This window comes from Azolla caroliniana, unplaced genomic scaffold (assembly GCF_043228905.1).
Source record: "Azolla caroliniana isolate FFs.n. ecotype wild unplaced genomic scaffold, voAzoCaro1.0.p SCAF_8, whole genome shotgun sequence".
NCBI lineage: Eukaryota > Viridiplantae > Streptophyta > Polypodiopsida > Salviniales > Salviniaceae > Azolla > Azolla caroliniana.
In genome coordinates this window covers 18,366,619-18,381,909 of record NW_028230443.1, presented here as the reverse complement: position 1 = coordinate 18,381,909, position 15,291 = coordinate 18,366,619, and the positions used below count along the sequence as shown (strand labels likewise).

Genomic DNA, 15,291 nt, shown 5'->3' with positions numbered 1-15,291 from the left:
GCTTGCCGCCTCCTCTTCCTCGATCTCCTTGCCGTCGTCTTGGTTGCCTGCCTTGCCGTCGCCACCGTTCATCACTCTAGGTCTCACACCGACTCTCGGGCCGGATGCCGGATGCTGGAGTCTCTAGAATCGGTGTGGGTAAGGACCCAACACCGCCGCTTGTCTCCTCCCCACTCGATGTTTCGGGCCGCCATGTCTCGAATCCGTAGTCACAAGCCTCCATGGCCGTCCCTTCACCGCAAGGCAAGAGGGTCGCTTGCTCCGCACCCTCTCCCATGTCGTCGTCGTACGCTCTTCCGGCCTCCGTATAGGCCCCCCCCCCCCCCGTCTTCTACGCTTAGGGAGGCTTCTTCCTCCGCATCCTCCGATCGCCTCCAGCCCGACTCCATAATAAGCCCTTCTTCGGCTTCGATTTTCCCCTTCACAAGCTCGCATGCCTCCCATATTAGCGCTTCTAGGTCGAGCTCCTTCGAACCGTTTTACGTTGAGCTCTCTTCCGACGGTACTGCGTAGCCGCTCATCGCCCTCTCTTCTCTACCACTCGTGGGCCACATTGTTGCCGACCACTCCCCATCGGGTTGCCGGCATACCCACTCTGGTTTCGCGTATTCGTACGCTTCCAATAGGGCTCCCTCCAAGGACACCCACGCCTCGTGAGCTTCTCATAGCTCCTTGACCTCCTTGTGCACCGCTGCGGCCGCCACTCGAGGAAAATACTCTAGCCGCATCGCCTCGTCCACGCCCCCTTTCGCCATCTCGGCCTTGTAGGCTCCCAAAAATTTTGGGACCTCATTCCCATTGAACCAGCCGACTCGATCGACCACCCTTTCGATGGCTTGTTGAGCCGCATCTTGCTTCACCATCTTCCGTCCGGCTTCCATCACGATCTTTGCCATCATCTCGTCGAAGTCGAAGTCTTCTTCCATCTCCATGCTCCCTTGCCGCCCTTCACGTCGGGTTCACCAAAGATGTCGCGTTGTTACACGTGTGTGTGTAGAAGGGCGGGACCACGGGGGTCTTGGACTAGGGAGTAGAGGAGAAAGAATAAGATATGAGAAATGGAAGCTTAACACCGGATGAGAAGATGAAGAGTAGCACATAAGCATAGACCAAAATAGATGGAAGCAAGATCCACAACAAGATATATTAAAAACAAGCGAATGATTACAACAATGGTGGCCGCATGAACCGCACCAAACAACTATGAGGAAACCCTAACCGAGGATGAATAAGGAAACCCTAAACGGTAAGAACTCTACACTAAGTGGTATACCTTTCATGACCCCTCCCTTCCTTTTATAGCCCAAGGAGGGAGGGACCTTATAATGTGGGATAAAATTTCCCCTCTTATTTCTATACACCATTTCCTAGTATACGTGTGCACATGTTGCACACCACTGACTTGCCCTTTCCGCCCCGGTTTCCGCCTATGGACGAAAATCTTCACGACAACGCCCGACAAAGGAGCAACGCACTAGAGGGTCATATGCTCTACTCCCAATCGGATGATAGAAGAAATTTCGGCCGTGGAAATAGAGGTTGATTCAAACAAGGTCGTAATGGTCGGCAGACGCAAGAGCGTAACTCCCACCAATGGCAAGCGGACATGAATGGTCCCAGAGAGTTCAGTAGAAGGGGGAGTCATCATGCTAGACCAAGCAATCGTAATACCCCGCTTGAATGCGGGTATTGTGGAAAACACGACCACTATGAAGAGGAGTGCCCGAAAAAGGTACGAGACTCGGCTTCAACTATCCGACAGCTCACGAACTACGCATCGAATTCCGACTACGACGATTGTAATGGAATGTTTACAAATTATGCCATGAATTCCGACTACGACGGCCGTGGCGGAATGTTCGTAATGAGGCACAAAGCACACTCGATGTCAGCACAGGCCTCAACTAGTGCCTCCGCCTCAAATAACGTATGGTTTATTGATTGGGGAGCATCCAACTACATGACGTCTCATGAAAATTGGTTTCGGGAATTATGAAAACCCGAACAACCCGGATATGTCGAGACAGGCGATGACACGACTCATCCAATATAACATATTGGGAATGTCCCATTCGGAAACAATGGCAAACAAACCTATCTCAAGAATGTATTGCATGTCCCTACTACCATCACGAAAAACCTGGTCTTGGTCGGCCAGATTGTCGAACAAGGAATGCAGGTACGATTCAACAATGATGGGTGCTTTATTGAAAGAGGAGATCAAGTTGTAGCTCACGGCTGTATGTTTGTCCTCGAATCGAACGAGGTAAAATCAGCCATGTTTGCAAAGGACCTCAAAGTCGAAACCGACCTAAACTTGTGGCACAAGAGAATTGGTCACATCAATCTTCAAAAGCTTCAGAACATGCAATTGAAAGGAGTCATAATCGAACTCCCGAACTTTACTGTGAAGGAGATTATGGGCGTATGCGGAGCGTGCCAATTCAGAAAGCAACGCCGACATCCATTCTCGAAAGAGCAGAATGTGAGCAAAGGGATCTTGGATGTCGTACATTTAGATGTATGGAGACCGGCCCAGATAAGCACACTCAACGGATGCCGATATTACGTCACGTTCATCGACGACTTCTCCAAGCATACTTGGATCTACCCGATGAGATAGAATAACGAAGTGTTCGGACACTTCCAAAGGTTCAAGGCCGAAGTCGAAAAAACTACGGGTCGGCACTTACTTTGCCTTCGATCGGATGGAGGCAAAGAATACTTTTCAAATGAGTTTACGACGTATCTCTGAAAGGAAGGAATCCGACGAGAATTCTCATGCCATCACACACCTCAGTAGAATGGCGTAGCTGAGCATAAAAACTGGCACATAGTAGAAGCCGCATAGGCTATGATGAATGAGAAGAACCTACCAAAATCATATTGGGCAGAAGCGGCAAACATGGCCGTATACCTCATGAATAGGTGCACAACCTCGGGAGTACACGACGTAACTCCTCTTGAGAAGTTCTTTGGAAAGAAGCCAGACTTATCACATGTCCGCAATTTCGGCTCTATCGCCTACGTACATATTCCCGACGATACACGATAAAAGCTTGACCCGAAGTCGGAGAAATGTATCCTCATAGGATACTCACTCGAACAAAAGGGGTACAAATGCTACAACCCATCTACCCGAAAAGCTCGAACAAGTCGAGACGTAGTCTTCGACGAGTTCGCATCCTAGTACGCACCATAAACAACTTCGACTCTGACTCTGCTCAACCCGGAATCCGCCGAAATGGAGATAGAAGATGAAGATCGGCTCACACACATGTTCAACGAAAGCCCGATTACGACACGACTTAGTGGACCATGGGAGCCCCCGAGTGACCAAAGCACATTTCGACCGAGTCCGAAACTTGACAAAGGGAAGGCCAAGATGTCTGAATACGAAGATCCAATCGACAACGCGTCGACTCACTCCCGCGACAGTGAGTTCGAAGGCCTGGACATCCCAATCATCCGGACAGATGGAGCGAAGAAAGCCTTAGTATCCACAAACGAGAAACTCCGCCGATCGACCCGTGAAAAAAACCCTGTAAGTTGTTTCGGCTACAACAATTATATGGCGTACCATTACACTTTCGTGATGAACGTAGCGTTAGTATGGGAGCCGGAGACGCTTTCCGAAGCCGTAAAGGATCCGCAATGGGTCGATGTGATGAATGAGGAAATGGAAGCGTTATGCAAAAACAAGACATGGGATCTCGTCCCTCACACGCCGCACAAGAAAGCGATTGGCTGTCGATGGATTCCCAAAGTGAAACACAATGCCGACGGCTCCGTAAATCATTTTAAAGCACAACTCGTTGCAAAAGGATACACGCAAATGCGCGACGTAGACTACGAAGAGACCTTTGCCCCGGTGGCAAAGATGACAACTGTGCGGACCGTAATTGCAATCGCAGCAGCAAAAGGGTGGCGCCTCCACTAGATGGACGTCAAGAACGCCTTTCTTCAAGGTGAATTGGAAGAGGAGGTGTACATGATCCAACCACCCGGTTTTGAATTGTGGAATCATTCGAACGTCGTGTGTTGACTCAAGAAGCCTCTCTACGGCCTCAAACAAGCACCATGTGCGTGGCACTCGAAGATCACGCAATATCTTCATCAGATCGGATTTCGAATGTCAAAATCCGATACTTCTCTATACATCCGAAACGAGTCAGATAGCCCGATTGTCATCATCCTTTATGTGGATGATTTGGTCATCGAAGGAAAGGATCTCGCCGAGATTAACAAGGTCAAATCACTTCTCTTCGGCAGATTCGAAATGAAAGACCTACACGAGCTCCATTACTTCCTTGGCATTGACGTAATTCAGACACCAGTCAGAATAATGATTTCTCAACGGCAGTACATTCTCAACCTTCTGTACAAGTTTGGAATGACCGAGTGCAAACCTGTGTCTACCCCTCTCGATTGTAATCTCAAGATTGATGTCGATTCCGGCACAACCGAATGCGAGTCAACTTAGTATCAGCAACTGATCGACAGCTTAATCTATCTCACCATTACGTGACCCGACCTCAGTTATTCGGTCGGCCTACTTAGTCAATTCATGCAGAATCCGCGAAACTTTCATCTCGATTTTGCTAAGAGGATACTCTGATATGTTAGTACGACGATGGATTACGACATTATGTATTAGTCAAATACGACCATTCAACTCGAAGGATACACAAACGCGGACTGGGCAGGATACAAAGCGGATAGACGATCTACATCTAGATTCGTCTTCTCCCTTGGTAGCGGAGCGATCTCCTGGAGCAGTAAGAAGCAGCCGATAGTCGCATTGTCGAGCACAGAAGCCAAATACAGGGGCGCGGCAGTCGCCGCATGCGAAGCCGTATGGCTCAAGCGTATTTTGAAGGATCTGGGCGTACCCATCAAATATCCTATTATTCGCCTATATTGCGACAACATGAGCAACATCTACTTGGCGCGAAACCCCATATTTCACGCGCGTACTAAGCATATCGAAGTACACTACCACTTCATCCACGAGCGTGTACAGACCAGAAAATTTGATCTACTACATATCAGTACACACCTCCAAGTTGTTGATATTTTTAGGAAGGCCTTAGGAGTTGACAAGCTTGGGCAATTCACATCGGATCTTGGTCTCACGACATCCACATTGCCGAGCTTGAGGGGGAGTGCTGCGAGCGACACATACACTATACGCAATTGATCGAGTATGCAACATGCAACACGTAGTTAATTGAACAGAGCACAAAGCCGAAAAGCCGAAAAATCCAGTTCGAGGATTACGAACACTAGAAGCCGGATTTTGAAGACCGAACCGAAACAACTTTTCGATAGACGGAAGATGTGTTCAAAGGGGCGTGTTGAGAGTCGAACTCAACTTCCCATAGTAATAGGTTTCACACTAGCTTATGGCCATACCATGCTAGTTTTGTAAATAGTAGAAATGGCATTTGCCCTAGTTTAGTTGATATTTAAACTAACCCATTGTAACTTAGTTATTGTTGGAAGTATTTTGGTTAATGTAATATACAGTCTTTTATCTCCGTCTAAAGCTCTCTCTCGCTCTCTCTCTGTGTTTTGCCTTACGTACACACACACACACACACACACACATAGTCCTTCCGCTACATCTCAGCTACTCTTGCTCCCATTTGCAAACACACAACCATGGATAGAAATGGTGATTTTCTTTATTGAGAAAATTGGCATCAAGTTTGGAAAAGTAAGAGTAGAAACACATTGGTGGAATGTAGTCAATTCCAAAAGGCAAGTGAAGTGTTCAATGTCTTGGGTTATTGATCAAGGTTGTTGGATTGGGAAAGTAAACAATCTTTGCAACATCAATTTAATCGAATGGCTTGATTAGGATTGGTATCACTAAAAGATGCAATTTTGTCTTCTCAAAGAGGGTTGATGGCTTTTTGTACTGCTAGGTCAACATTTGGAATTCCACGCAATTATCGACACATTTGGGATACATTATTGGGATTATCAATGTTGCAAGGGCGTGTGCCACACTTAAATGAAGATTCTCTATATCTTGATTGGAGATTTGTAGGGGGGAACAACTTAAGTATAGTTTCAACAAATGCGGTTTATCATACAATTATTGGGAAACATATGTGGTTAGAAAAAAGGGTAATTAAGGTATGGTCTTTTCATAGGCCAACAATTTGGTGGACAAATGTACTCCAAAAGGGTTGGTGTTCACATTTGTCATTTAGAGCCAAGGTGTTTATTTGGAGGGTTATAGTTGGTGGATTACCATTGGGTGATGCTTTATGCAAAAGAAAAATAGCTAGTGGCTTATGTTTCTTTTGTACGATGGAAGTAGAGCAACGGTCGACATCGATTTATTTCATGTCCTGTTACAAAGATGGTTTGGAGATTTATGAATGCAATATGGATGTCCTTGACAGGAGTGATAAAATCTCATTTCAAATGGGTTTTTGCACGAGTGGAATTAGGAGGTCTTTCACCTTGTTTTCAGATTATTTTGGATTATATTGAGGTATTATGGGCTTTGGTTTATGTATTTGGCATATGTGAAATGCGTTTATATTTGATGAACAAAGGGGAGTACACCGTTATGTGTTGAGATTGAAAGGGTTCCTTTTATGGCAAATTTTCATCGTTGGAGATGTCAAGTATATTCAATCATGAAGAGAGACAAGTATGTAAGTTAGTTGGGCATCGCATTCGTCATTTGGTCTGATAAGAAAGGTTATGAGATGTTGAGAGACATATGCATGGTTTGTAACATAGTATGAACCATACGTACCATACGTGCATTCACATTCGCGTAAGAAAAACACCCTCAAAGAATGATAAATACCATACTTTTGGATTAACTATTTGTTATGAGGTAAATAAGCCTAAAAAATAGAAAAAAACATTAAAAAAATGGGAAAAAAACACACAAGAATGATTGAATAACATTCACATTCGTTTTCCAACGCAGGAAAACGAATGTTATGTTAGACGAACACGAATTTTACGTACTATGGTTTGTAATGATATGAATAAGTATGTATCTCTCTATGTAAGATATGTAAAGATGACTTACCGAGTTGTAATAGTGGGTTTTTTTTACATGCAATTAATATAATTGTGTGATTTTAACCAAAAACAGAAAAAAAGAAAAAGAAAAAAGAATGATCTCTGGTGTGAACGTGCCCTTAATTGTGGGGCGTTTCTCTTCAATATCTGTTTGCGGCCTAAGCCTGCTCTGTCTCCCTCTCTCTGTCTTCTCTGTCTCTGTCTCTGTCTCTGTCTCTGAAGGAGGAGGCGCTTTGGAAGGCATTTCCTCTGCCCTTCAACTCGCTCAAAGAAGCAGTGAAAGATTCTTCTTCTTCTTCTTCTTCTTCTTTTGAACAGGATCAGTACCGCTCTCGTTCTGAACACAAGCTTTCCAGCACGATTATTGGCCACAGGTATTCTAAGCTCTCGGCACATGCTCGTCGTTTATCTTCGTCTTTTTTTTTTTTTTTTTCTTTGCATGAAACCCTTAAATGCCTGCGTTCAGAAACCTTAAGTTTCATCATACTTCAGCCAAAACCCTAATTGGATAGTTCACTATGTTTTTTTCTTGTTTCAATAAATCTTAGTGTACCTTTGTATTGGTTAACGACATTAAATCGATCAGAAGGATATTCTTAGAAATGAGATTCTTGTGACTGTGCTGACAATACGTGGACCCTTGATCTGCATTGTGTGCACGAATACAGAGTTGGGCAGTTTTTCGTAGCCCGGTTTTATTCAGAACAAGAAGCAATCCAGAGTATGAGCAGTTTATCATAGCCTAGTCTTAATCAGAGTTCAAATCAAGAAACAATCCAGAGTTTGGGCAGTTTATCATAGTCTCATCTTAATCATATCAAAAAGCAAGCTAGAGTTTGGGCTATTTATCATAGACTAGTCTTAATCAGATCAAGAAACAATCCAAGAGGTGGGAAGATAGTCTGGTTTGATTCAAGACCAAGAAGGCAATTCAGAATTTGGGCAGTTGATAGTAACGTAATTGAAGAAACAATCCAAGAGTTGGGTACTTTATCATAGCCTAGTTTCAATCAAAATCAAGAAACAAAGATGGACGCCAATAACAATCTTTCGGCAGTGACGGAGGGTCAGATTAATGCTCTTCTTGGTTCTGATACATCATCATTCGAAGCTCTTATTGCACAGCTAATGAGCCCGCGAAATGAAGATCGAGGCGAAGCTGAACAACTCTTTAATCTATGCCGGGCGAGGCATTTAGACACTTTCCTTTTAAAACTTGTTTTCTCACTGAGATCATCTTCATCTCCTGATGTTCGATCCATGGCCGCCGTACTTCTCCGCAAACAGTTAGGATCGTGGTCGCAATTGAATATACAAACTCAGGCATTGATAAAGGAACAACTTTTGTTTTCAGTTCAGCAAGAGGAGAACCATAGTGTATCGAAAAAGCTTTGTGATACGGTTGCGGAGGTGGCAGCTAATTTATCAGAGGAGGCACCATGGGTTGAGTTATTGCCATTCTTATTCCAATGTGTGAATTCAAACTCAAGTAGGTTGAAAGTGAGTGCTCTGCTCATATTCGGACAATTGGCACAGTATATGGGGCCTCAGTTACAACCCCACCTTCCGATACTGCATGGCTTATTTCAGCAGACTTTATTACCATCTATGCCCAATGACGTTAGAATTGCCGCATTACGTGCCACTGCAAGTTTTGTCCAAACCCTAGAGGAGGCCAATGATAGAAATGTTTTTCAAGATCTTCTGCCATCAATGATGCAGACAATAACCCAAGCATTAGAGATGAACGAAGAAGCTACTGCACAAGAGGCACTTGAAATGCTTATTGAAATAGCAGGTTCTGAGCCTCGATTTCTAAGGAAACAATTAGTGGATGTAGTTGGAAGTATCCTACAAATTGCAGAAACAGAAGGTTTAGAGGAGGGTACCCAACATTTAGCAGTGGAATTCATGGTTACACTCACAGAAGCTCGGGAAAGAGCTCCAGGGATGATGCGGAAGTTGCCTCACTTTATCGGAAAGCTATTTTCTATTTTAATGAAGATGCTGACTGATATCGATGATGAACCTGCGTGGCATAGTGCTGAAGAAGAAGAAGAAGATGCTGGAGAGAGTAGTAACTATGAAATGGCCCAAGAATGCTTAGATCGAGTGGCAATTTCTATGGGTGGAAGCACTGTGTTGTCTACAGCATCTGAAATCTTACCTGCATTTATATCAGATCAAGACTGGAAGAAGCGTCATGCTGCATTGATTGCATTGGCACAAATTGCGGAAGGATGTTCAAAGGTTTTGTTAATAATTTATTGTTTAGTTTGATTTTGTTTCATTTCATATCAGGTGAATAAATCTTAGTTTTAGGATATTAATATTGTTCTCAGATCATGACCAAGAACTTGGAGCCTGTAATTCATATGATATTGAATTCCTTCCAAGATCCCCATGCAAAGGTGCGTTGGGCAGCCATCAATGCGATCGGTCAACTCTCTACTGATTTAGGTCCTTATTTGCAAGAGAAATTCCACCAAAAAGTATTGCCTGCTTTAATTAGAGCCTTGGATGACTTTCAAAATGCAAGAGTACAGGTACTCACTGTGGTATAGTTTGCATTATTCTTTATTATCATAGAAACGAAACGTTACGGTTTGGTTTTTGCTTTGAATATGTTTTTTGTTTAGGCCCATGCTGCTGCTGCGATCCTAAATTTCACTGAGAGTTGCACTGCGGAATTGCTGAACCCGTACCTTGATGGACTTGTGAGCAAGCTGCTTGTGTTGTTGCAAGTGAGTTTTTATCTAGTATAGACTCTAGAGGAAATTTGTATGTACGCTGAGAAGTTGGGGTCATAAGATTTGTCCTTTTCTATATCTAGAGTGGCAAAAGAATGTTGCAAGAAGGAGCTTTAACAGCCTTATCATCTGTTGCTGATTCTTCACAGGTTTTTATTCAACACTAAAAAGATTAGCAAGAATAGATGGGAAAACCAGCAGTTATTATTTGTGCTTACCAGTAATTTAACTTTATGTGATCCAGGCTAGCTTTCAAGTTTACTACGATGCTGTGATGCCATATTTGAAAGCCATTCTTGTCAATGCCACTGACAAATCAAATAGAATGCTGAGGGCAAAAGCTATAGAGTGCATCAGTTTGGTAGGAATGGCAGTTGGCAAAGAAAAGTTTGGACAGGATGCTAAGCAGGTGTCTTGATTTTCTCTATAATTATGCCGATTGTGCATTATGCTTCACGCACTGTCAGATGCATTTACTTCCTTGCTCACACTCTATTTTTCATGAAGATCATGGAAGTGCTAATGAATCTTCAAGGGACTCATCTCGAAGATGATGATCCAACAACAAGTTATTTGCTTCAGGTACATCTGATTCTAAAGAGATCTAAGCAATATTTTATGTTAATCTTGGAACATGATTTGACATTTCTATTGCTTTCTATGAGTTCTCATTTTGGGATTGAGACCGGTTTGGTTTTATCTAGGCATGGGCTCGACTATGCAAATGTCTGGGCCAGGATTTCCTCCCCTACATGAGCATTGTCATGCCTCCGCTTCTGCATTCTGCACAACTGAAACCAGATGTAACCATCACTGATGCTGATGCTGATGCTTCTGATGATGATATCGAATCAGATGATGGGAGGTAATTTTTATCAAGAAAACTTATTGTTTTAGGTAACAATTTGACTTGGTGTTGGTTTATGTATGTGAGATGTTTTATGGAGAAGCTACATTTGTTACTTGCAGTGTGGAGACTATAACAATCGGTGATAAACGAATCGGTATACGGACAAGCTTTCTCGAGGAGAAGGCCACTGCTTGCAACATGCTGTGTTGCTATGCGAATGAATTGAAGGAGGGATTCTATCCATGGATTGATCAAGTGACTAATATTTTGTGTGTTTGTTCATATTCTATTTTGTTACTCAATGTTTATGATTAATCTTGAGTTTCTGTGTAGGTTGCACCTGTTCTAGTGCCTTTGCTTAAATTCTATTTTCACGAGGAAGTTCGTAAAGCTGCAGTTTCAGGTATCGTTTTTCATTTAAAATTAGTTGCAGATGTTTTCTCTTGGCCCGTTTACAGATTTGATTTGTTTTTTTCACAAGCTATGCCGGAACTATTGCGATCAGCAAAGCTTGCTATTGAGAATGGCCAAGCTGCAGGTCGTGATGAGTCATATCTGAAGCAACTGGCTGATTTTATTATTCCTGCTCTTGTGGAGGCCTTGCACAAGGTCTTTATGGTTTTGTATTTTTTTCTCTTAATGTGGGACTGGGTTGCTATTTGTTCTTTTTTTAGGTCAAATTAACTGTATTTTTTTCTCGATGCCTTAAACTTTTATGTTATGTAGGAACCTGAGACCGAGGTTCTGGTAGACATGTTAGAGTCTCTCAATGAGTGTATTCAGGTCAATTCTTTATATTCATCATTCTACCTTGTTACATTCCGTAAACCTGAATGATTATGGATGTTTGGATGACAGACTGTGGGAACCCTCACTGACTCTGAGCAAGCGAAGACAATGGTTGAAGAATTCAAGCAGGTGCTTACGGCTAGTGACACTCGTAAAAAAGAAAGGTTTGAACGAAGCCATTCAGAAGATTTCGATGCTGAAGAAGGGGAACTGCTCCAAGAAGAGAATGAGCAAGAGGAGGAGGTTTTTGATCAGGCATGCTAAAGAAGAATTCCTTATGTCACTCTGAGGTATTTAGCTTTCAGGCATTTATATATGAAGTGAGAAATTTATATTCCACCTTTACCTGTAGATTGGAGAATGCATTGGAACTCTCTTGAAAACCTTCAAAGGAGCCTTCCTTCCTTTGTTGGAGGACTTGCTGCCTTTCATTGTTTCGATGCTGGTAACAATCTTTCCTTGACTAGATTATGCTGCTAGGGAATTGCAATGATAATGTACAAAGTTATACAATGCACCTCATTAAGAGAGATGCACACACATGTCTGTTGTATTTTGAGTGTATGTGTGTGCGTGCATGTAATGCATATGTGTAGTTGCAACCAGCCATTAGTAATTTGAGTAATGCTTATTCCTTCTGCGGCCCAGGGAAGAGATCACACTGCTGAAGAGAGGAGAATTTCCATTTGCATCTTCGATGATATAGCCGAGCAGTGCCAAGGATTGGCAATAAAGTAAGTGCTCTCCTGTTTTCCTGCAGTTCAAATTTGAGTGCCGTGTACCAAACCAACATTTTCTATGGATTGTAACAGGTATTATGACACTTTCCTTCCTTACCTTCTAGATGCAGCAACAGATACAAAGAATGATGTTCGTCAAGTGAGTAATTCAGTGTTAGGGAATCTTTCTATATGCTAACCTGAGGAATTTTCATGCATGACATAATAAGAATTTGTGAAAAAATACCACAGTTTTTTAGGAGTTTAATGAAAACGTTTTACTTTCTATGTTGGACTTTTTTCCCTTTTGTAACTATTTCCAACTGGATAAGCTCAAATGGCTCTCATTTTAATGATTGAGGGCTCCACTTTCCTGAACATAGTAGCTAAATGTAACTATATGTTGAAGGTCCATTGACCATTGAACAAATGTGAACTGAACTGGCTCTATGTTGTTTTCTCCTATTTTTATTATCAGGCTGCTGTCTACGGTATTGGAGTTTGTGCAGAGTTTGGTGGAGCTAAGTTCAAGACTATTGCAGGAGGTAATTATAATGCTGTTGTTATATGATAATTTGTCCAGAAGGACCTGTCATCATGTTACTTATATATGGTACGTCTTCTCTGTATGGAATGCAGAGGCCTTGGAAAAGCTTAAACTTGTAATTGGTCATCCTGATGCGTTCCACACAGACAATGCATTGGCTACTGATAATGCTGTTTCAGCCCTCGGGAAAATCTGCGAGTTTCATAGGGATGCCATTGATGCTGCACAGGTATGACATTAAACATTTTATAGTTTGCTCGTGTCATGTTCTGTATAAGTTTCTCGAATGTAGCTGCAGGTGTTGGGTTTGTAATATGGCTCAGCAAGTTATGCATAACATAGTCAAACACTTTTTAACAATATTTTATACTACTGATGGTGTAAAAAACTCACAAAAACCGATACTAAGGAAATGATCAGCAGGTCACTGCTGAGACTTAAAACATTCAAAGAGGATGGCACATGTATGTTCCTTGGTACACACGTATATAATATAGTGAAACATGGTCATGCATATGTGATCTGAACTTTAATGTCTGAATGTAGACATTTGAACGCTCTCAGTATATGAGATAAAAATATTCTTTCATGATATTACAGATTATTCCAGCATGGTTGACTTATTTGCCAATACGGTCAGATTTAGTAGAAGCTAAAGTTGTCCATGGGCAATTGTGCTCATTAATTGAAAGGTGTGTAAAGATCATAAATTCAGGAAACAACTGTTGCTTTAGCCCTCGAGGAGCTGAAACAAGTTGCTCGAACTTTTATGTAGGTCTGATGCAGCACTTTTGGGGCCAAATAATGAAAACCTACCGAAGATAATTGCCATATTTGCCGAGGTACATATTCTTTGTTGAGATTAAATTTAAGCAAAAAACTGAAATATCTGAGTTTCTATGTTCCCCCCAATATGCCCTTAAGTTTCCATTGTTTCCCCATGTTTTCTTGGTAAACTAGAGTTTATTAGCTTAAATTATTTGTATTCTTTGACAGGTAATCAGCGGTGGTACTGATCTCGCAACAAGTGAAACAATTACTAGAATAGTCAATATTCTGAGGCATATTCAGCAGAACATGCCAGGTCCAGCCCTTGCTTCTGCATGGGCATCATTGCAGCCTCAACAACAAGCTGCTTTGCAATCGGTTTTATCATGAATTATCGTTCCCCCCCCCCGTACTGACCTCGCAACAAGTGAAACAATTACTAGAATAGTCAATATTTCGAGGCATATTCAGCAGAGCATGCTAGATCTGGCCCTTGCTTCTGCGTTGGTGTCATTGCAGTCTCAATAACAAGCTTGCTTTGCAGTTGGTTTTATCATGGAGTATCAGTTCCCCCCCTTCCCCCCATCGCCTTTAGATTGCTATGTGCACGGAAGTGTAGTCTATAGAATAGTGTTAAAAAATGGGAGCTTTCCTGTAGAGGACTAGGTTCCAGCCACATTTTTTTTTGGCCACAATTTTGATGCTTCGTACAGAGGAGAGTCTGCTACGATGTTGAGTTGTAATTTAATTGAGAGGTTTTCTGCTAACATTTTGTTATGTCAAAAGTCCAAATAGTTGAGAAGTAGTGCGTCCTGTCAAGACTTAATATGGCGATATCTTTCTTCATTCATTTGGTTAGTTTTTTGGTTGTAAAATTGCATTTCTCTGGAGCTATGATACTAAGAGCCTGCACTCAAATCTTCAGGGGCTTTGTTTGTAAGCAGCACAATTTTTTATTGAACTATATGACTTTTTTTAATGACATCATGTCTATGGAACCAACTGAATATTCTGTGTCTCTCTGTGTATACACGGAAACCTTGAACTGATAGATTAATATCACTGATGAAGAATCAGGGCACATGAGCTTTTAGGAGATTTACATGGGTAATAAGACAATATCATACTCACCAGAAAAGTGAAAAAGTTACAGTTAAAACATACAAGTTTGTATATTGAGATTGGATAGGACATTTTGGCGTGGTTGGATATGTTGTGAAATTTCATTTGAACGATAGAAAACAGTGGCATCATGCATTGTTTTGTCTGAAAATTTGTTATTAGATAGCACCAATGTTTCAGAATAATATATGCAAAGCATAATAACAGCTTGTTTTGAAATTCACAGAAGGCCTATTATCCACAAAAAATTGGATCTCACCATTGTTATGTGAATTGTGATATTTTATTCTCCCAAAGTTTCCTACATATGGAATCATTGCACATTCGAATTACAACACACACTAAAGCAATTCAAATTTCAAATTGTGTCTCCAAGAGAATCTGACTTCATCCAACTTATTTAACAAGAAGGATGGAGGGCATGGGTGAGTGCTCATGAAATTAGTTAGATACATTGCTTCTTTGGAAATTTTAAAACTACATTGCCTAGATGTTCTTGAACATATCCCCCTACAGGGGAAAGCTAGGATGTTCTTTAGACATGAAAATATTTTCAGCTTAGAAACAGAATTTGGTGAGCTACCATGACTTGGCTGGCTGCTCCATGGTGTTGTGATTGAGAGCTACATTTTCAATGAAGTTCATCGGAAGTGTTTTTCATTGGGTGACTTTCAAATAGCTCCCTTTTTT

At 41.9% G+C, this 15,291-nt stretch overlaps 1 protein-coding gene across 2 annotated transcripts; it reads left to right on the top strand.

Moving 5' to 3' along the window:
* The first annotated feature begins 7,276 nt into the window (after nucleotides 1-7,276).
* On the top strand, nucleotides 7,277-14,486 carry LOC147861227 (uncharacterized). 2 transcript variants are annotated; one of them, XM_087323823.1, is made up of 22 exons: nucleotides 7,277-7,430; nucleotides 7,725-7,856; nucleotides 7,958-9,306; nucleotides 9,399-9,602; nucleotides 9,696-9,800; nucleotides 9,890-9,955; nucleotides 10,051-10,215; nucleotides 10,314-10,388; nucleotides 10,511-10,671; nucleotides 10,776-10,911; nucleotides 10,990-11,059; nucleotides 11,138-11,265; nucleotides 11,383-11,439; nucleotides 11,515-11,700; nucleotides 11,798-11,890; nucleotides 12,094-12,179; nucleotides 12,258-12,324; nucleotides 12,643-12,709; nucleotides 12,804-12,940; nucleotides 13,312-13,403; nucleotides 13,487-13,553; nucleotides 13,708-14,486. In XM_087323823.1, the coding sequence occupies exons 3-22, from the start codon at nucleotides 8,086-8,088 to the stop codon at nucleotides 13,867-13,869; spliced, it is 3,345 nt and encodes a 1,114-aa protein (XP_087179949.1). In that variant the 5' UTR covers nucleotides 7,277-7,430; nucleotides 7,725-7,856; nucleotides 7,958-8,085; the 3' UTR covers nucleotides 13,870-14,486. The 2 variants fall into 2 exon arrangements, with proteins under 2 accessions (XP_087179949.1, XP_087179948.1); XM_087323822.1 differs by having other exon boundaries at nucleotides 7,725-9,306.
* Nucleotides 14,487-15,291: the final 805 nt, after the last annotated feature.

Excerpts from the sequence above, each read along its gene's own strand:
- LOC147861227 (XM_087323823.1), top strand. The coding sequence starts at position 8,086 with ATGGACGCCAATAACAATCTTTCGGCAGTGACGGAGGGTCAGATTAAT. Across the intron at positions 12,941-13,311 it reads ATGCCATTGATGCTGCACAG|ATTATTCCAGCATGGTTGAC; the intron begins GTATGACATTAA and ends ATGATATTACAG. Across the intron at positions 13,404-13,486 it reads TTGTGCTCATTAATTGAAAG|GTCTGATGCAGCACTTTTGG; the intron begins GTGTGTAAAGAT and ends ACTTTTATGTAG.